Source organism: Nuphar pumila, chromosome 2 (assembly GCF_984573655.1).
Source record: "Nuphar pumila chromosome 2, dmNupPumi1.hap1.1, whole genome shotgun sequence".
Lineage (NCBI taxonomy): Eukaryota > Viridiplantae > Streptophyta > Magnoliopsida > Nymphaeales > Nymphaeaceae > Nuphar > Nuphar pumila.
The window spans coordinates 71,164,645-71,187,489 of record NC_143250.1 but is presented as its reverse complement, the minus strand read 5'-3'; the positions used below and the strand labels follow the sequence as shown (position 1 = coordinate 71,187,489).

The following is a 22,845-nucleotide window of genomic DNA, read 5'->3' as shown; positions in this document are numbered from 1 at the left end:
TTGGTCTTGTTGGGAGGCGGCATAAATGTCATATTTATGACCGTTGGGAGCTCCCAACAGCTCTTTGAAGCTTCTAAATGGTCTCCCCTCAAGAGGAGGTTTTGTATATAAATAAGGTTGAACCCCTCTTATTTCTTCAATGCTTGTGTTAAGAATTTTGATCAATAAATAATTATATTTTTATATTGTTGTTGTTGCCTTGTTAGGCTTTTGTATTGTCCCATAGTAGACTTGCGCATTTAGGCTTGTATGATTGTGATCTTGTGAGCTCTTAGTAGCCTGTGTTTTGTGCTTTCACATATTTCGTTACATGGTATTAGAGCCCAAAGTATTCTTGGACTTGTGCAAAGTTGCCATCAACTGATTGTGTTCGTGACAACGTCTCCTAAGGGATCGTGCCCTCCTCTTTTCATTTTCACTCTCTTATTATTCCTCTCTTACTCACACAATGAAGGGCAAAATTGACCTCTCCTTCAAACACAATGAAAAATATTACATGATGTGGGCTTCCATCATGGAAAACAATCTCAAAGGGAAAAAACTTTGGGGGTACGTGATAAGCCCTATCCCCGAACCCCAACTCAAGCTCACAAAACTAGAAAGAGGTCAAAAGAGAGCCTTAAAAGGAGATGCTCGTGCCAAGGCCATTGAAGATCATCATAAATAAGTGGAAGAATGGGAGAGCAAGCATGCAAAAATTCTTGCATGGTTCATGAACTGTAATAACCTAAATTTTTTCGTTAATTTTTAACGTGAAAATTGTTTGATTTGGGCTTGGGATCTAGGTTTGGATCCAAGACCCATAAAGGGGGTCGATATAGGAAATTAATATCTTATCTAAAAAAAATGTAAAAGAGTTTAGTGCAGGGATCCACAGTTGGATCCATTTGGATCCAACATATGGATCCACATTGCCAGTGAGGCGCAGATCCAACACTCGATTGGATCCCGGGTCTCGGACCCGGGTCGCGCCCCATGTAACGAACAGTCAAAAAAAAACTCTTTTTCGAACCTAGGCCAGACTCGGGCGAGGGTTTTTAAAACCCTCTTCCTCTCCTACGCCGCTCTCCCCTTCCCCGCTCGACTGAAGAAGGAAACCCCTTTGGGGTTTCCCGAATCGCGCCTTTAAAAAGCATGCAAGGGTGAGGGAGGATCCCTCACCCGTGCGCTCTTCCTCCTCCACTCACTTTGTCTCCCTGTCTTTCTCCCTCTCCCCCGAATTTTTCTCGGCTGGCTGCTGACGACCTTCCAGCCGCCGGCGACCTCACATGACGCTCTCCTCCTCCTCCTCCTGTGGCTCTCTACCCACGACCTCGCTTCCCGGTGGCCACCGATCGTCGGCGACCCCGAAGCGTCGGCGACACCTCCCTCAAACCCTTCAGTTAGCAACCGACGATTTTCGTACACTCCGGATCGCCCGTTCGCGGCAGAGGTTCGATGGCCGGCCATATCCCCTTCTCGAAACAGCCGCAGCCCCCAAGCGTCGGTTTGAGGTATGGGTTTCCTCTTTTGAAAATATATGAGAAATCGAACTCTGGTTCGATTTTATGTTTTTTTTCGGATGGAATCCAAGGGAAAAGCGTTTTCATGGTGGATTCCTCCACGAAGCATGCGGGATGACCCATGGATCGTCCCCATGGCTGGTTTCCTGCGTTTTATCATCCCTTTAAAAAAAACTTTGGTTCTGATGTTGTTGGGCTCCAGCCGATCCACGCGACGCCGAGCCTGTTAGACAGTCAGCCCCAGCCGACTGGGTCGGCTGGGTGGTTCTGCTGCACGACAGACTCAGTCGATTGGGTCGGCTGGGTCATGTCCTATAAAAAAAAAATAATAATAGAATATATATAAATAAATATCGTTCACCTTGGTGGCTGTTCAGCCTGACAGCACACAGGCCCGGACTAGGGCCTGTGCATGGGCTGTCAGGCCCAGCCGACAGGGTCGGCTGGGTTGTCACGGCCAGCCCTGCTGGTTAACTACCTGCCTGGCCCAGTCCGGCCCTTGGGAAGGGCTGGGACAGGCCTAACAGAGTTGGATCGACCCAACCCAGCTGACTCAAGTCAGTTGGGCTTGCTGGGAACCCCAGCCGACTGCGTCGGCTGGGTGTGAACCTTTCAAAAAAAAAAGGGGAACCAACAGTTTAAAACTGTTTGGGGCTCCAGCCAAACCGCAGTCGGCTGTGTGCCTGGCCCAGCCGACTGGGTCGGCTGGGAGGGTTGGGCTGTGTGCCAAACCCAGCCGACTGGGTCAGCTGGGTCATGTAACAAAAAAAAATTTACACATTTAGTTATTATATGCTGCCTTGGTAAATTTCCATATTTTTTCTGCCCTTGTGAAAGCCTCAACTATGTGCAGGCTAAAAAGTGAATTTCGCATGCTTATGATTGACTGATTTTGCGCGCTCAATATTCAAATGCAATATTAGTTACATGCGTAAATTGTGAGTATGTGTAAACCTGACATATTAGATTAGGTTTCATACGCGTAGTTGCATGAATAGCCACATGTTTATGTGGATATGTTTGTTCTAGAGTAAAACAGCACATGGAGAGTCACGTATGCACTTGGTAAAAAGGTGCACGTGATGTTTATTTAAATGAAAAACGTGCATTGACATTAACATGTACTTAAGGAAGATATGCAGTTGAATATGATTATGGGTGAGATTAGAAGTATTGAAATTGTTTTGAATGTATGCACCAAAGGAAAGCGGTGAATATAAAGTTGTAAATGCATGCTCATGCATATTTTCGTTTAAGCACATCTTTAAATGGCATTAATGAGCGTGCCTTGAGAAGCATTTAGAAATAATGCATTATGGTATAATTCTTGCATGTGGTGCATCGATGATCCAAGTGAATCATCGCAGGCCTGGAGAGACACTGTTCTATGCTTTTCCACGGGCGATGGTCCCGTGATGACTCTCGCAGGAGTAGATGCTAGTGTTTGCTTTTGCTTTTGCATGCTGAATTGAAAAACTTAATAATTGGCATTTAATAAAAATATAATAAATAAGAACAGTGTAAAATGTAACATCAGGTCTCCCATCTGAAGAATGGGTACCTTAGAGGTTCGGTTTTGGGAGACCCCGAGAATACAAAAACTTCGTGTGTTTTACTTTGACCCCTGAACCCGATATTGAGGTTCCTTCTCCTAACCACGGTTTTAAGAAGAGTCTGTCACTTTACCTGGGGTGGTGTGTTCGACACCGTTGTTGTTTTAGTATACCAAGAAAATAGCACGTGTAGCTGTGGAGTGTCCTTAGTGTTTCCGACATTAGATGTGGAGGTCTAATGTTTCGAAAGTGATTCGGTCGAGGGCTAAGTTTGGAACCCAGGAATAAAATACAACTTGTGTGTTAAGCTACCCTAAAAACCTAACTTGACCTCGGGTATTTTACCTGTTTGGTGTATCCGCGGGCAACGGTAATTAAAAAGATGAACTTAAATTGCATGCATTTAATAGGGACATGCATATAGAAAAGAAAATTTTATTAAAGAAAATAAAGTGTTCGTGCATTGCACATAATTCATGTATACTCCTGTTATGCATTAGGGCATGCATATTTTACCTGTTTTCTTAATTGTTACATATTGGTAAATGCATGATGTTTAAATTCTAATGCACGTTAAATGTCTTGCTTACTGAATTAGTGATTCTCGTTATTGATTAATGTTCCTTTATGTTTAATAAATGTTCTCTATTGCATGAATGCTTACCTGAATTATATAATTGTCATAATTGCATTCATCTAAATTATTGCATGAAATCGTATTTGTATTATTTATACTCATTTGTTTTCATTAGATGGATCTGTACGCAGAATTCTTCAAATTTCTGACACCCTCTATTTGTGGTTTTTCGCAGCCGCAGGTGATCACTGAAGCGACTGACTTTTGGGGGAGTTACGGGTGTCACGCACTTGCTAGACAGATCACAGAGGGACAGCATGGCTCAGTTTTTTTCTTTATTTACTTTTATGTCATTAAAATAACTCTGATATGTCTTTTGCAATTATTGTTAGATATTATTTCTTTCATGATTAATAAATAATGAGTTGCTATGGGTTGGGATGACAAGTGTAAGTTTTATTGTGGTTGGTTGTTTTATCCAATTGGGAGTGAAACTGTAAAGGCCCCAGGTTTCTGTAAAGACTTCCGTAATTGTTTAAAAAAAATCACATTTTCAAGGGGTATGAGTTGTGGTCGTTACAGGTTTGGTATCAGAGCAACCACAAAAACTTACACTTTTATCATTTTTTTAGCATTAAGTTTTTAAATTTTGGTAAGTGAATTGTGTCCTGAAGTGTCAGCAAATCGTGCCTCGTGCTCCAGAGCAATCTCCTTCACTGGTAAAGCTATTGAATATTTTATGCTTATATGCATTCATGGTTAATTCTCTTTGTTTATATTAAGAATCTTGATGTAATTGTATGAAAGGATTTGTTCGGGATCAACCCCAAGGGGGTCGGATCGATAAGTGCCTAAATTTATGCAAAAAATGTGTTGTAGATGTCGTATTCACGCTGAGGGGCTTCGTCTTCCACTGGTGCTCTCGTAAACTGACAGGAGCAGAGGGACTTCATGATAGAAGTCATACACACCATGATCGAGACCATGACGGCTCAGGCGACAAAGACAGCACAGGCGACACAGGCCATGCAGGCGACAGGCTGTGTAGGCGGCACAGGCAACCGCGCAGGCAGTTGCGCATGATCCTCCTGTCGAGATTGTTCTGAACGCAGACAGAGTTTCTTTTGAGAGATTCCTAAAGCTAGATCTACAGACTTTTGCAGGCAAGGCCGACCCAGAGGCAGCAGAGAGTTGGATCGATGAGATGGAGCGTGCGTTCGACGTCCTACATGTCCCCGAGGACAATAAGACACCATTTGGCATGTATCGTCTGAAGGACGATGTCAAGAAGTGGTGGGATACCCTGCGAAGGGTGAAGTTCGGCGACATGGACGAGATTCTCTGGGAGGTGTTTAGAGAGGAGTTCCTGGACACATACTTTCCTTCTTACGCCGAGGAGCAGATGCAGCAGAAGTTCCTAGACTTGACTCAAGGGACCATGAGTCCAGTGGACTACACCACTAGATTCCGGAGTCTCGAGAGGTACTGCCCGAACCTCTTCAAGAATGAGAAGGCGAGGGCGATGAAGTATATGCGCAGACTAAAGGATGAATTGCGGACTCGTGTACTGATGAGCCGGCCTACTACCCTGAGCGATGCGATAAAGTCTGCTACAGTCCTGACAGAGGACTGGGAGAGGTCCAGGACCATACTTCAGAAGGGAGGTGGCAACGGAGGTGGTTCTTTGAGCGGGACGAGGAAGAACCTACCTGCAGGCGAAAAGGTGCAAGGTAGCATGAAGCAGCCGACAAGTGATGGGCGACAACAGGGCGCACAACAGGGTCGGCCCCAGCAACAGAGGCAGCAGGGAAAGGCCCCGACAGTATGTCGCAAGTGCGGCAATAGCCATCAACTGGCCTTTTGCCCGATGTTCAAGAGGGTCTGCTATCAGTGCCAACAACCAGGGCACATCGCTCCATTCTGTCCGAACAAGCCAACAGCAGCCACCGCAGCAGTAGCAACAGAGGCCTCAGCAGCAACAAGGTCACTGCAGGACCAATGGGCGAGTCTACGCGGCTACAACAGCTACTCAAGGCGATCAGACTGACCTGATCGAAGGTATCTTCTTAGTCATTGATCACTTTGCACGTGTGATATTTGATTCGGGCGCAACCCATAGTTTTATTTCTACTTCGTTTGCAAAATTGCTCGAATTGGTTCCTTCTAGCCTTGAAAAGGCTCTTGATGTGATGTCACCTATGGGTGCATCCTCATCGTGCGGGAAGTATTTTCTAGCAATTTGTATTGTGATCAAGGGGCATGAATTGTCGAACGACTTGGTCATACTAGATATGACGTTTTATGATGTCATTTTGGGTATGGACTGGTTGTTCAGACATAATGCTACCCTCCAGTGTCGAGGCAAGAAAGTTATCTTGGAGCGTCTCGATTTGTCCGCATTGTCTTTCTATTCGACCACAACGACAAGCGAGGTGAAGATTGTTTCCGCATTAAAGATATCCAAATACCACAAGCAGGGTTGTATGGTATTCCAGGCCAGTGTATCCGCTCAGGACAGTCAAGTGACACCCTTAGAACAGCTAGACGTTGTTCGTGAGTTCTCAGATGACTTTCTCGAGGATTTGTCAGGTTTGCCACCGCATCGAGAGATTGAGTTCTCGATTGAGCTAGTGGCTGAAACGGCACCAGTCTCTCGAGCCCCGTATCGTATGGCACCTGCAGAGTTAATGGAGTTGAAGAAGCAATTGTTGGAGCTTCTTGACAAAGGTTTTATCAGGCCGAGTGTATCTCTATAGGGTGCACCGGTCCTCTTTGTCAAGAAGAAGGATGGTTCAATGCGACTTTGTATCAACTACCGTATGTTAAACCAAGTGACGGTGAAGAACAAATACTCATTGCCTAGGGTCGATGATTTGTTCGATCAGCTGAAGAAGGCGAAGGTGTTCTCGAGGATCGACCTTCGTTCTGGGTACCACCAGTTGAGAATCAAGACGGAGGATATTCCGAAGACGACATTCAAGACCAGATATGGGCATTATGAGTTTCTGGTGATGTCATTTGGACTCACCAATGCCCCTACAGTGTTTATAGACCTGATGAATCGGGTTTTCAGGTTATGGCTGGATTTGTTCGTCATCGTGTTCATCGATGACATTCTTATCTACTCGGAGAGTGTGGAAGAGCACCGAGAGCATCTACGAATCGTATTACAAATACTGAGAGAACATCAACTCTATGCTAAGTTCTCAAAGTGCGAGTTTTGGATTGATAGGGTGATGTTTCTCGGTCACGTGATATCCGAGAGGGGCGTGGAGGTTGATCCAGCCAAGGTAGTATGAGATTTCGTGTGATGCACAATGGCTGAGGCGGCGCACAATAGCTCGACCTCCAAGCCCTAAGCCTTATAAAAAGAGCAGATACACAATGAGACAATGTTATAGAAGTATTACAAGAATGTCATTAATGAAACAGTATTGTGCATGTGTTTTATTTAACGTGCGTAAGGATCCAGATCCATACGCATACTATATTTTAACACCCTCCCTCAAGTTGTACGTGATTTTGGAGCATGTACAACTTGCTCTTCAATAGCCAAAATTGACGTCCTGTTAACCCCTTGGTAAACAAGTTTGTCACTTGATCTTTTGTTCGAACATGACGTAGTTCTATCTCCTTCATCTCGACTTTATGCCGTATAAAATGTTAATTAATCTCAATGTGCTTCGTTCTGCTATGTTGGATAGGATTACATGCAATGTTTATTGCGCTTTGATTGTCACATAGAAGAAATGCTTGAATAATTGTCTCCCCAAGATCACTCAATAAGTGTCTAATCCATGTAGCTTCTGCCGTGCCTGCAGCCATCTACCTGTATTCAGCCTCTGTACTCGATCGTGCCACTGCCTTTTGTTTTCTACTGCTCCAAGATACTAAATTGTGTCCAATATATACACAATATCCAGAGACAGATCGTGTCTCATCTGGATCTCCTGCCCAATCTGCGTCTGTACAAATGATGAGTTCATGCCCTCTATGCGGGTTATCGTTCTTGCAATAAACAAGTTTGTCTCCTATAGTTACTTTTAAATAGCGTAGAATGCACTTCACAACTTCCATATGACCTTCCGTTGGAGCATGCATAAACTGGGATACTTGATTGACAGCATAAACTATATTAGGTCTGGTAAAGGTCAAGTATTGTAACATCCCCACGAGGCTTCGATACGTTGTAGGGTTGACACAAAGATGGCCATCTTCAGAGCTCAACCTTTGATGTAATACACTAGGAGTGCTGATTGGTTTGCAATTTGTCATCTCGGCTCTTTCCAGAAGATCAAGAGTGTATTTTTGTTGCATGAGTGTCAATGTGTCTTGTTGTTTGTCAACTTACACACCAAGAAAGTACCTAACTCCCCTAAATCTTTCATCTTGAAAGTTTTCATTAAAAATTATTTCACGTCTTGCACATGATTATCTGAACTCCCAGTGATCACAATGTCATCAACATATATAAGAAGTATAACAATGTCTGTCTTTTGGTAAATAAAGAGCGAGTGATCCAGAGAGCATCTTATAAAACCATAGCTTTGAATTTGCATAGAGAAACTTTCAAACCAAGAACGGGACGCTTGTTTCAACCCACACAGAAATTTCCTTAGTTTGCACACCCAGGCAGTAGGATCCTTCTCGGCATAACTAGGAGGTTGCTCCATATACACCTCCTCCTTTAAAGTTCCCTGCAAGAATGCATTTTTAACATTCATCTGGCTAAGCCTCCATCCTCGGTCGACTGCTAGGGATATGATGACACGAATTGTACCCATTTTGACTACCAGACTAAAAGTTTTATCATAGTCTTCACCATATTGTTGTGTGAATCCCCGAGCAACAAGTCGCGCCTTATATCTGTAATACTTCCTTCGGGCTTATACTTTGTTTTATAAACCCATTTTGAGCCAACTACATTCTTTCCTTCTGGCCGAGGTACTATTTCCCAAGTCTAGCACTCATGAAGTGCTTCCATTTCTTCATTCATAGCTTCAGTCCAATGACGGGATTGAAGAGCTTGATTAAAACAAGTGGGTTCATCCTGTTTTGTGAGTTGAGACATAAACAACTGAAAATCAAGGGAAAAGGTCTTATAACTCACCCATCGTTGAATAGGATGCCTAATGTGTGACGGCCTTTGAGCCGGATCATTGGCGATGCTTTCCATATTCCTCGGCTCTGTATTTTTGTCCCGTCTAGTATATATCTGTCCAGAGAAGCGTTCTACTAGAGTTGGCTCAACTGGAGATGATTCAACATGCATCTGTGAGTCATTCAACTCCCTACTCAAGCTGAAGGAAGGACAATTCACCTGACATGTTTCTCCTGTATTAGCAAAAAGATATGCGCTCATCCATGGATCATATACCTCTACTTCTCGAGATGGCAACTTTTCAGAGTCATTGACCTGAAAATTGTGTTCATCAAAAACAATATTTCTGGAGGTCCTAATACGTTTTGTAGTAGGGTCATAGTATCGATAGCCTTTGTATTCATCCGCATACCCAACAAATATGCACTTAGCGGCCTTGTCCTGAAACTTATTTCGCAGAGATGAATCAATATGTACATAACATACACAACCAAAAACACGCAGCTCATCATAAGGGGAATGTTGCCCAAATAAAATATAATAAGGAGATTTCCGATCCAAAAGTGCCATAGGAAGACGATTTATGACATGAACAGATGTGTGAAAAACTTATGTTCAGAGACTAACGAGCGCATTGCTATCACGTAACATGCTCATCGCACTCTCGACAATATGCATGTGTTTCCTCTTCGCAACCCCATTTTGTTGAGGGGTACGAGGGCAAGAAATTTGTCGACTTATTCCTTTATCCCGAAGAAAGGCAATAAACTCGTTCGATGAATACTCTCCTCTACCATCACATTGTAAATGCACAATATCACAAGAAAACTTTGTTTTGACCATCGAATGGGATTCCCGAAATATTTAGAAAACTTCATGCTTATGTTTCAATAAATATATCCAAGTATAATGGGAATAAGAATCAATAAAGATAACATAATAACGACGGCCAGAAAGAGAAGGAATAGGTGTGGGTCCCTAAACATCAAAACAAATAATCTCAAATGGCTTTAAAGCCCTTTTATTAATAATATGAAACGGAAGAATACGGCTTTTGCAGAGTTCGCATGAGGAACATTTATTATTATTATCAAAAAACGAACATAAACTAGACTCTGGAAGAAGACCATCAAATACAAGATTTTCAACGAAACCCCGACTACAATGTCCTAAACGACTATGCCAAAAATCTGGCTTATTACAATAAGATGAATTAAAAACTTTCAATGAAGGGAAAAACAAAGACTCTGAAGGCGAAGACACTGAAGAATGCTTGGACGACTTCAACTGGAAGACTGGGACTCAGGGCGAAGACACTGAAGGAATCTCCTTGAAGACATACATGTTTCCTTGTCGCTCCCCCTTAGTGAACGTCTCCTTCGTTCGTAGATCCTTAACATAAACAAAAGAGGGAGTAAATTTGACAGAAGAATTCATATCGTAAACAATGTTCTTTTTAATATTAGGAGCAAGAAGGACATTGGACAAGTAAAGTGAGGACTTTGACATAGGGATATGTGTACTGCCAATATGACTAATGGAGTGATAAGTTCCATCTCACATAACTATACTACCTTTTTCAAAATAAGGCAATAAGTGAGATAACTTACCTGCATTACCCGTAACATGGGTGGCAACACTGGAATCAACATACCACTCGGCTTGTTCATTTTGCTTGATCGTCTTTTGTGACAATGCCGATAACAAAAGTTGTTGCACATCTGTAGATGGCGCTTTCGTGTCCACAGTAGTAGCTGACTTATTTTCAATTTTGTTTATTTTTCCTCTATTCTGTAGATTAAACCAACAATCAACTTTCACATGTCCTCTTTTGTTACATAAGAAACAAGTGGGCACTCTCCTCTGATTCCCTGTATTAAAAGCACCTGAAATATTAGGTGTAGGCAAGATACCACGTCTTCCCTGCCCAAAACGTTTGCGGCCTCTGCCTCCTTGATGCCCTCCATTCCCTCGTCCAAAACCTACAGAAGTGTCCATGGCCAACACTGAATGAGAACGAGCTGATTCATTTCCTTCTGCCCTTTGTTTCATAATCATCTCATGCTAGAGAAGTTTCGCTTAAAGATCGTCAAAGGCGGGCAAGTGAGGAAGGCATGACAAAGCTGTGGTAAACATGTCAAAATCAGGGCCGAATCCATTGAGGAGTTACTGAACTTTATCTTTATCTGCAATAGCACTTCCAATAACCGTCAATTGGTCAGTAATACTCTTCAAGCGGCCTATGTAATCCATAACTGCCATGGAGCCTTTCTTCAAACTTTGAAACTCATTTTTTAAGTACATAACTTGGGTTTCTGATATATGAGAGTATGTCTAAGATAGCTTACTCCACAGATTCACCGCAGTGAAATCATCTGGAAGAGTAACCATCACTTCTTGAGAGAGTGTTGACGTAATATAAGTAACCAAAGACTGATCCTGCTTCCTCCAAGTTGTATACTCTGGATTCTTAATATAAATGGTAATTGTGTCACCCTTCTCATCCTTGGTTTCCTGCAAAATAAGTCGTGGTGGTATAGGAACTAAATCATCCAGATGTTCATCGAGATCCTAACTCCGTATAAAAGAAAGTATTTGCCTCTTCCAGGTCAGAAAATTAGAATGAGTAAGTTTTTCTGTAACGAGCTGACTCAAGAAATTTGCAGAGGGACCGGATGACGAGAAGTAATCCATATCAATGGGACAACGAATAAGCAAACAAGACGAATGAAAAGAAACAAACAGATTTGAGATCACTTAATCAATCAGTAGAACTTCAATAAGGCATGTACCTGTGCTACCAATACCGTGAAAGGAAATTCCTTTTTTTTTGCAGATTCAGAATCGAGATTGTAAACTGTTATAATTTTCCTATAGGCGTTGCACAGAGAATACTAAAACAGCAATAAAAAAAAAGGAAAACTTCTGGAATCAAAGAGATTGTTTGCAATCAAAGAGGAGACTGCAGTCGGTTTGTTTGCAATCAAAGAGGAGACTGCAATCAAAGATGAATCAAACTGACGGCAATCAGAGAGGAGAACACTTAGAAGTGACGGTTGCAATCAGAGAGGTGTTTTATTAGAAGTGATGGCTGCAGTCGTTGATGTCGAGGAAAGAAAGACAGACGTTAATGGTGAAATAGTTGCAGCAGTCGTTAATGAAGAAGAAGATAGACAGATGATGATGATAATAAGTACTATGAAGGAGAAGGATGAACGAGAATCAAAAAAAGAACAAGTAGCAGAAGTTAAAAAGAGGGGAAAGATGAAGAATAAAAGAAGAGATGTATCAAAACATGTTTCTTCAGATCTCGCTGAACACGCCTCTGATAGGATTCCGCAACCACAACTTTGATACCATATGAGATTTCGTGTGTGTGGTTCAACTTTCACAGGAAACAAGAAAAGAGAGAGAGGGAGATGCACAATGGCCGGGGCGGCGCACAATAGCTCGACCTCCAAACCCTAAGCCTTATAAAAAGAGCAGATATACAATAAGACAATGTTACAAAAGTATTACAAGAATGTCATTAATGAAACAGTAGTGTGCATGTGTTTTATTTAACGTGCGTATGGATCTGGATCCAGATCCATATGCATAATATATTTTAACAGGTAGAGGTTGTTTTGTCATAGGAGCAGCCGAAGATGGTGACTGACATCAGGAGTTTCTTGGGATTGGCGGGCTACTACCGTCGATTCATTCAAGACTTCTCTCGTATAGCGGCCCCTATGACTCGATTGTTGCAGAAAGGAGTAAAGTTCGAGTGGTCACCCCGATGTGAGGACAGTTTCCAAGAGCTGAAGAGGTTGACCATGGCACCTGTTTTGACTTTGCCTTCTGGGACGGGTGGTTTCGTTGTGTACAAAGATGCTTCGAGGACCGGACTGGGTTGTGTCCTCATGCAGCACAGAAAGGTCATAGCGTATTCTTCTAGGCAGCTAAAAGTGCATGAGAAGAATTACTCACGCATGACTTAGAGTTGGCGGCAGTGGTTTTCGCATTGAAAATATGGACCACTACCTTTATGGGAAACAGTTTAAGGTTATGTCCGATCACAAGAGCCTCAAGTATGTATTCACGTAGCGTGATTTAAATTTGAGGCAGGGTAGGTGGTTAGAGTTTCTGAAGGACTACGATTTCTCCATCGCTTACCATCCTGGTAAGGCGAATGTAGTGACAGATGCGCTTAGCAGAAAAGCGTCGATCACAGCAGCTAGCATGATTGGACGCAGTTGGGATCTGGTCGAGGAGTTTGTCAAATGACAGTCGTTTGTGGATGACTCCGAACGCATCCTTTGTACGGGGATACAGGCAAGACCAGAGATCATAGATCGGATCGAGGAGCTTCAGTCAGCCGATCTAGATTTTGGAAAGTTATGTGAGAGTGCCCAAAAGCCAGAGGCAGTTTCGCCGAGAGGAGGACGGAACCATCATGTTCGGAGACAGAAGGCGGGTTCCGAAGGCAATTGCAGGAGGAGCTGATGAGTGAAGCTCACAGGTCTAGGTATTTTGTTTACCCTGGTTCCACCAAGATGTTTAAAGATCTTCAGAGGACTTAATGGTGGAATGGGATGAAGAGGGACATCGCGGAATTCGTGTCCCGGTGTCTCACCTGTCAGCAGGTGAAGATCGAACACCAAAGACCTGGTGGACTTCTACAGCCACTTGAGATCCCAGAGTGGAAGTGGGATGACATCTCGATGGACTTCATAGTAGGGTTGGCTAAGACCTGACGACAACGAGATGTCATTTGGGTAATAGTGGATCGTTTGACGAAGAGTGCCCATTTTCTCCCGATTAGAATCAGTCAGAGTTTGGAGAGTTTGGTCGATCTCTATGTGGATGAGATTTTTAGACTTCATAGGGTACCGCGTTCGATAGTGTCAGATCGAGATCCGTGTTTTACGTCTCGATTCTAGCACCAGCTTCAGAAGGCTTTAGGCACTACGTTGAAGTTTAATACTGCGTTCAACCCGCAGACGAATGGACAGTCGGAGCGTACGATCCAGACGCTCGAGGATATGCTGAGAGCATGTGCTTTAGATTGGACAGGCGATTGGGACAAACATGTGAAGCTTGCAAAGTTTTCGTACAATAACAGCTTTCATACCAGTATTGGCATGGCCCCGTTTGAAGCTTTGTACGGCCGACCATATAAATCCCCTGTGTGTTGGGATGAGGTTGGAGTGAGAGCAATGGAGTCTCCAAAAATCATCCAGCATTATGCGGACCAGGTGTGTTTAATCCAACAACAATTGATTGCAGAGCAAGCAGAAGAGTTATGCCGATCAACGGCGCAGGGAGCTCAGTTTTGAGGTAGGCGACCACGTGTTTGTTCGGATCTCGCCTACGAAGAGTGTCTTCAGGTTTGGAAAGAAGAGGAAGTTGAGTCCTCAGTATGTTGGACCCTTCGAGGTTCTTGAACGCATTAGGGAGACTGCATATCGAGTACTCCCTCAGTTTTCGCAGATCTACGATGTATTTCATGTCTCAATGTTGAGAAAATATGTACCTGACCCCTCACATGTGATTCATTACGAGGTGATCGAGGTACAACCTGAGTTGACTACGGAGGAAAAGCCAGTAGAGATTGTAGATCGTCAATAAAAGAGACTGCGTAATAGGACGATATCGTTGGTGAAAGTGCATTGGCAACATCACGAGATTGATGAATGCACTTGGGAACCTGAGGCGGATATCCGTCAACACTACCCACACTTATTCATTACATTCTAATTTCAAGGATGAAATTCTTTTTAGGGGGTAAGGATATAATAACTTAAATTTTTCCGTTAATTTTTAACGCGAAAATTGTTTGATTGGAGCCTGGGATCCAAGTTCGGATACAGGACCCATAAAGGGGGTCGATATAGGAAATTAATATCTTATCTAAAAAAAATGTAAAAGAGTTTAGTACAGGAATCCACAGTTGGATCCAATCTGTGGATCCACATTGCCAGTGAGGCGCAGATCCAACACTCAGTTGGATCTCGGGTCTCAAACACGGGTCGCGCCCCATGTAACGAACAGTAAAAAACAACTTTTTCGGACCCGGGCCGGACTCGGACCCGACCCAGACCCAATAACCCTTTAGGGTTATAACACCCGACATAGGGGGGCGAGGGTTTTTAAAACCCTCTTCCTCCCTCGCACCGCTCTCCCGCTCCCCGCTCGACTGAAGAAGGAAACCCCTTTGGGGTTTCCCGAATCGCGCCTTTAAAAGCACGCAAGGGTGAGGGAGGATCCCTCACCCGTGCGCTCTTCCTCCACTCTCTCTGTCTCCCTGCCTTTCTCCCTCTCCCCCGTATTTTTCTCGGCTGGCTGCCGAAGACCTTCCAGCCATCGGCGACCTCACCTGACGCCCTGCCTCCTCATGCGGCTCCCTTCCCACGGCTTCGCTTCCCGATGACCACCGATCGTCGGCGACCCCGGAGCACCGACGACACCTCCCTCAAACCCTCCTGTTAGCAGCCAGCGATTTTTGTACACTCCTGATCGCCCGTTCACGGCAGAGGTTCGGTGGCCGGCCACATCCCCTTCTCGCAATAGCTGCAGCCCACAAGCGTTGGTCTGAGGTATGGGTCTCCTCTTTTGAAAATAGATGAGAAATCGAAATACGGTTCAATTTCATATTTTTTTTCGGATGGAATCCAAGGGAAAAGCGTTTTCATGGTGGATTCCTCCACGAAGCATGGGGGATGGATCGTCCCCATGGATGGTTTCCTGCGTTTTATCATCCCTTTAAAAAAAAACTTTGGTTCTGATGTTGTTGGGCTCCAACCGATCCACGCGCCGCCGAGCCTGTTAGACAGTCAGCCCCAGTCGAATGTGTCGGCTGGGCTGTGTGTGTTTGACCCAGCCGACTGGGTCGGCTGGGTCATGTCCTATAAAAAAATAATAATAGAATATATATAAATAAATATCGTTCACCTTGGTGGCTGTTCAGCCTGACAGCACAAAGGCCCAGACTAGGGCCTGTGCATGCGCTGTCAGGCCCAGCCGACAGGGTCGGCTGGGTTGTCACGGCCAGCCCTGCTAGTTAACTACCTGTCTGGGCCAGTCCAGCCCTTGGGCAGGGCTGGAACAGGCCTAACAGAGCTGGATCGACCCAACCCATCTGACTCAAGTCATCTGGGCTTGCTGGGAACCCCAGCCGACTGCATCAGTTGGGTGTGAACCTTTCAAAAAAAAAAGGGGAACCAACAGTTTAAAACTGTTTGGGGCTCCAGCCAAACCGCAGTCGGCTGAGTGCCTAGCCCAACCGACTGGGTCGGCTGGGAGGGTTGGGCTGTGTGCCAGACCCAGCCGACTCGGTCGGCTGGGTCATGTAACAAAAAAAAATTTACACATTTAGTTATTATATGCTGTCTTAGTAAATTTCCATCTTTTTTCTGCCCTTGTGAAAGCCTCAACTATGTGCAGGCTAGAAAGTGAATTTCGCATGCTTATGATTGACTGATTTTGCGTGCTCAATATTCAAATGCAATATTAGTTACATGTGTAAATTATGAGTATGTGTAAACCTGAAATATTAGATTATGTTGCATTCGCGTAGTTGCATGAATAGCAATATGTTTATGTGCATATGTTTGTTCTAGAGTAAAACAGCACATGGAGAGTTGTGTATGCACTTGGTAAAAAGGTGCACGTGATGTTTATTTAAATGAAAAACGTGCATTGACATTAACATGTACTTAAGGAAGATATGCAGTTGGATATAATTACGGGTGATGATTAGAAGTATTGAAATTGTTTTGAATGTATGCACCGAAGGAAAGCATGCGGTGAGTATAAAGTTGTAAATTCATGCTCACGCATATTTTCGTTTAAGCACATCTTTAAATGGCATTAATGAGTGTGCCTTGAGAAGCATTTGGAAATAATGCATTATGGTATAATTCTTGCATGTGGTGCATCGATGATCCAAGTGAATCATCGCAGGCCTGGAGAGCCTCGAGCGTTGGGTGCTCTTCTTTACTTACTTTTAAATGCATCGTAAAGATCATGTTTCTTTTTATTGCACTGTTCTATGTTTTTCCGTGGACGATGGTCCTGTGATGACTCTCGCAAGGGTAGATGTGAGTGTTTGCTTTTGCATGCTGAATTGCAAAACTTAATAATTGGTATTTAATAAAAATATAATAAATAAGAACAGTGTAAAATGTAAACTGAGGTCTCCCATATGAAGAATGGGCACCTTAGAGGTTCGGTTTTGGCGGACCACGAAGATACAAAAACTCTGTGTGTTTTACTTTGACACCTGAACCCGATATCCTGGCCACGGTTCTACAAAGAGTTCATCACTTTACCTTGAGGTGATGTGTTCGACACAACTGTTGTTTTGATATACCAGGAAAGTGGCACTTGTGGGCGTGGAGTGTCCCTAGTGTCCCCGACATTAAATATGAAGGTCTAATGTTCCGAAGGTTATTCGGTCGATGGCTAAATTTGGAACCCAAGAATAAAATACAACTTGTGTGTTAAGCTATCCTAAAAACCTAACTTGACCTCAGAGATTTTACCCGTTTGGTGTATCCGCGGGCGACGGTAATTAAAAAGATGAACTTAAATTGCATGCATTTAATAGGGACATCCATATGGAAAGGAAAATTTTAATGAAGAAAATAAAGTGTTCATGCATTGCACATAATTCATGCATATTCATGTTATGCATTAGGGCATGCATATTTTACATGTTTCCTTAATTGTTACATGTTGATAAATACATGATGTTTAAATTCTAATGCATGCTAAATGTTTTTCTTACTTAATTAGTGATTCCCGTTATTGATTCATGCTCCTTCATGTTTAATAAATGTTCCTTGTTGCATGAATGCTTACTTGAATTATGTCATAATTGCATTCCTCTGAATTATTGTATGAAATCGTATTTGTATTTTTTATGTTCATTTGTTTTCATTAGAGGGATTTGTACGCACCCTCTATTTATGGTTTTTCGCAGTCGCAAGTGATTAGTGAAGTGACTGGCTTATGGAGAAGTCATGTGTGTCACGCACTTGCTAGACAGATCACAGAGGGACAGCGTGGCTAAGTCTTTTTTTGTATTTACTTTTATGTCATTAAAATAACTTTGATATGTCTTTTGCAATTATTGTTAGATACTCTTTATTTCATGATTAATAAATAATAAGTTGCTATGGGTTGAGATAATAAGTGTAAGCGTGTTTTATCCAATTGGGAGTGGAACTGTAAAGGCCCCGTGTTTCTGGGAAGACTTCCGCAATGGTTTAAAAAAAAATCGGCATTATCAAGGGGTATGAGTTGGGGTCGTTGCATGAACAATGTCGAGCTTAAGGTATGTGCAAACATTGCAAAATTTCGAAAAGCCAATAAAACTTGATTTTTCATAAAGGGTGCATATACCCAAAAGTATCTTGCAAGAGCATATTTTTTGCTAAAAAAAGTTAGAACCGCGAAGGGGAAATGAGTATCCAAGACTTTTATACCAACAGATTATGAAGGCAGCAGAAGCTCCAATTTTCTCATCCTAAGGTATTTTGGGTGAACCTGCCCTTTAACTTTGCATTTCATCCGAGCCAACCATACCAAGAAAATAATACGAGTCCAAAATGTTAAAGACGAACAGAATACTTCCTATGGTTGTGGTTCACAAGCCAATGCAGGATGATGGATTGAAATTTAAACTAGAAAATCACACTCATGCCAGCATGGAGTGGAAAATAAAACTAGGGGTAATATACTAAATAGAAGAAAAACCTTTAGAACAGGATGTTTCTATTCAGTTCAAAGGAACCACATTATTATACCTGTGCCAAAAGCTCAGATGTCACAATACTAACTCTTTGGTGAATAAATTCAATCGAAAGCCGCTTGTGACTGGAAAGACACGCAGTAGATTTCTGTCCAGTAGAGTTCTTTATAGGAACCACCCATAGGAGATACCACAAAGCCTACATAAATACAGTGCTTCTCAGAATATTCACAAAGCCATCTCCCCTGTGTACAATTAATGCACCAACTCAAGCTGTTTTATGATGCATAAGTAGTGGCAGAACCACTAGTCATACCTCCTTCAAAATGATTATTAAGGTCTTGACATCCTGCAGAGTCAGTGGTTTCTGATGTTCATAAAACTCTTCATTGTCTATTATCATCAGCATGTGCCTGATTCAACATAGAAAATAATATGTTAGTCATGCATGATACACAAGTCAAAAGTATTCAATCCAACAGGATGTTTAAAAATGACTGCCATTTACCAATGATGAAACTGCAAACTTCACTCAATATATTATTCCATTCAGAACCTTAAAAAATAAGAAACCTCACCTATATACTGGACTGAAAACAGACAAAGGTAACAACCATCCAGGAGCATCCACAGACGAGCATGCTGTTAACTCTGACAAGGGTGGCCACCTCTGACTCTCATGGCACCCTTTCATAAAGTTCCAGAGGGTAGGAACAAGCTCAGTATTGTATGCAAGTCCAGTCATAATGCGTTCTAATGGTAATATTGTAAAAGTAACATGCAGTAATGCACAGACTGCACCAACAGCTGCTATCTCAGAGTTACTCAGTGCACTTCCATGTGAATAATCATGTTTCATTCCCTTCAATACAACATTTACCTACAATTTACAAACAGTATCAATTTCAGTAAAAAGCAGTTGGTTTGAAAAAAAAATCCAATGGTGGAAGGCCCCCTGATATGTCTGCCAGCATATAAGAGGCAATAGATGGAAATACTGCACACCAACTGCTTTAGGAAGAAGGAATCTATGGCATTGAAAATTTGTTGTTCCAAATCCTTTCCCAGAAAGATCCCCTTTGGTTCCTCATCCATGTCAATATCACCATCATCATCAACCTTGGAATCTGCCAATTGAAACAGTTGAAAGCAAGTGAAGCTACAAAACACTATCAAATCAAAAGCACTATTAATATATATCTGACATTTGGCAGGAGGTTGCTATGGAAATTATCTTTTTTCAAACGCTGATACATAAAGTTCTCATTAAAAGGTATGGGAAAAGAACAATCAAGACAAAGACAGGCACCAAGCAACACAACATTAAATACATTTGCAACGCAAATGGTAGCATTGGAGCAGAGACTTAAGCAATATGAGCACATATTACAAAAGCACAAGCATCATCTGATAGTGCCTCCAGCTAAATACAAAATAACAGTTTCAATTATGTTACGACAGATTTAATGATCAGCCAATATTCATTCTGCACTTAATACCACCTATTCCAAAATCACTCCAACTTTCTGAATGTACAAATGATAATCTATCCACCTGCCAAACCCCACAAATACATATGAGCAATGAGATCAGATAATAGAAAAAGAATTTTGAAAGGTGTGATGCTACATCCACATATGAAGCTGGCGTAAAGTTGCAATACAAGGGAAGAAATGTCTAACTCAGTAAAGGTGATCATAGCCACTGTGGAGACTGCAATTATCATCTAGAGTTGCTCAGGTTAAGGAGTTATTGGTGAAAGTCAGGACAAAATCATTAACCTCCTATGAATGTCAAAGGTAATAACATGGCTTGAGCAGCTAAATGCCCTCTTATAGATAGTAATAATGAACAATGATCCTGCAATGACAAGCTCGCATGCATTTCTTAAACTGGATCCAGCTTCCATAGTTGAAACAAATATGAAAAAGGTAAAGCCTCATAGTAAAATCATGTAACTTGTACTTGAATAGCTATCCAGAAATACGTTTTCAATTTACAGAGGGCTAGGGGTGGATATTGGGTAAGGTCGGGCCGACCTGATTAGCTACCCGTTAGGGCCCGATAAGAATCATGGGCCACCGAAAGCCCGACCCGGTAGTTATCGGGTCAGGCTAGGCCAGACTTTTTTCAGGCTCGGGCATGAAAAGCTTGCCCGCAACCCACCGACAATATTTAATCGGGTTGGGTCGGGAAAACTGACTCATAGGTCTGAAAAAGGACCCGTGAGTTATAGTCTATAAAGGAAGATGGGTATGCACTTTTTATATGCACTAGATGGGGGCACACCTCTCTCCACTGATTGATATAGGACTAAAGGTTTGCTTTTTGCTTGGGATAAGAGGGAAGGAATATTAATAGTAAGCAGTGTTATTAAAAACGCGCCTCAAGGCGCAAAAAGCGCGCCTCGCCTCAAGGCGAGGGCCTTTGTGCCTTGAGGTGCAGGCTTGAGGCGCAAATGCACAGAGGCGTACGCCTCAGAGGCCTTGAGGCGTACACCTCGAGGCGAGGCGCGCCTCAGGGTGAGGCGTGCACGCCTTATGATTATGCTCAAATGAGGGTCAAAGCCCTCATTTGACCATAATTAAAATCTTGCCCCCGACCCTAACGAGGGTCGGGGGCCCTAAATAGTCTCTCGCAGCCCCTCTCTCTCTCGTCTCTCACAATCTCTCCCTCTCTCGCAGCCTCTCTCCCTCTCTCGCAGCCCATTTCCCATTTATCACAGTCTCTCTCTCTCCCTCTCTCTCGCAGCCTCTCTTCCTCTTTAATCCTCTTTTTTTACTCTATGTTAGCTATCGATCTATTGAAGAATGTGGAGGTGGAAGCCATCATAGGACCACAGAGATCGGGAGATGCAGAGTTCGTCGCTCGATTGGGAGATAGCACTCAAGTTCCCATCATTTCCTTCTCTGCTACAAGCCCTTCGTTGTCAGCAACTAAGACTCCTTACTTCGTAGGGACTGTGGAGATCGATTTGTCTCAAGTAGATGCAATCGTCGCAACGATTAAAGTGTATGGATGGTGACAAGTGGTACCCGTCTACGAAGACTCGAATTTCGGGATGGGGATGATCCCGTTCTTAACTGATGCGCTTGAGCTGATTGGTGTTGCAGTTCCTTACAGGTCTCTTCTTCCACCTTCAGCCACCAATGACTTCATCAAGGAGGAACTCAACCAGCTTGCTTCAATGCAGACCCGGGTCTTTGTTGTGCACTTGCCTTCGTCTCTTGGTGCCAAGTTCTTCACTTTAGTTAATAACAATGGCATGATGAGTGAAGACTATGTCTGGATCATCACAAACTCACTAGGGAATTTGTTGGGCTCCATGAATGCTTCGGTGATAGCATCCATGAGAGGTGTCATTGGAGTGAAAACATATGTGCCCCCATCGAAAGCCTTGAGAGATTTCACAGAGAGATGGAGGCGTAGATTCCGACCGAACAATCCTGCAATAGAAGCTCCACCAGAACTCAACGTGTTCGGGGTATGGGCCTATGATACAGCATAGGAACTGGCTCTTGTAGTAGAGAAAGCCAATGGTGCTGGCAATTCCAAGTTCATCAATCCAAACATGACTGGGGATTCGACCGACCTTTCGATGTTGGGGATCTCCCCTTCGGGTCCGAAACTGCTGGAAGCAGTGCTGGGGACTAGATTCAAAGGATTGGGTGGTGAATTCCGGCTTGTAGATGGTCTGCTACAGACTAGAATTTTCCAAATTATCAATGTCATGGAGAAGGGAGCAAGAGAGATTAGATTTTGGAGTCTGGATCTCGGACTCTCGCAAAGTTTGAACGGGCAGAACATGAATACGACCACAAACTATTCATGTCCAGCCAGTGTTCTTAAATCCGTCGTCTGGCCCGGCAGCACCACTGATGTCCAAGAGGTTGGATGATTCCAACAAAGGGGAAGAGGTTGAGAATTGGAGTTTCAGTCAAAGATGGTTACAGACAGTTTGTGGGAGTGATAAGGGAAAGTTCCTGGATTACTCACTTCCCAACGACTTCTTCCCCTTTGAGAATGTTGAAGTAAGGATGGCTGAGAGCTACGATGATCTCATATACCAAGTCTACCTTCAGGTCAGTTTGTGATCCTGATCTCTGTATTCGTTTTTTCTTTTTCTTTTCTTCTTGAAAAAAAACTTCATTCCTAGTTTACAAGATCATGAAAAAATTAGCATTCTTGTTGACGTGCATCATGAAAAGGCTACCATAAGGGTTCTGTTTCCCGTGAATTAATGTACCCCAGAAAAGATACTAATATACACTAAGGTTTTGTCTAAATTTTTCTTTCTATAAAAAAAATATAGACATTATTTTTCTTTATACTAATTATCTCATATTTTTTCCGTATTTATTTGAGATTTTTTATTT

The 22,845-nt window shown here is 42.9% G+C and overlaps 1 protein-coding gene across 1 annotated transcript in view; it reads right to left on the bottom strand.

Annotated features, from left to right (window-relative positions):
* The window catches only part of LOC149845734 (E3 ubiquitin-protein ligase UPL6-like), a 234,616-nt gene that overhangs the window by 151,565 nt on the left and 60,206 nt on the right, over positions 1–22,845 (bottom strand). The window contains exons 9-12 of the mRNA XM_089995960.1: positions 19,475–19,596; positions 19,048–19,349; positions 18,786–18,882; positions 18,525–18,668 (exon numbers count right to left, since the gene is read on the bottom strand). Of these exons, the coding sequence (XP_089852086.1) occupies positions 18,525–18,668; positions 18,786–18,882; positions 19,048–19,349; positions 19,475–19,596 (665 nt within the window). The remainder of the gene's footprint in view (positions 1–18,524; positions 18,669–18,785; positions 18,883–19,047; positions 19,350–19,474; positions 19,597–22,845) is intronic.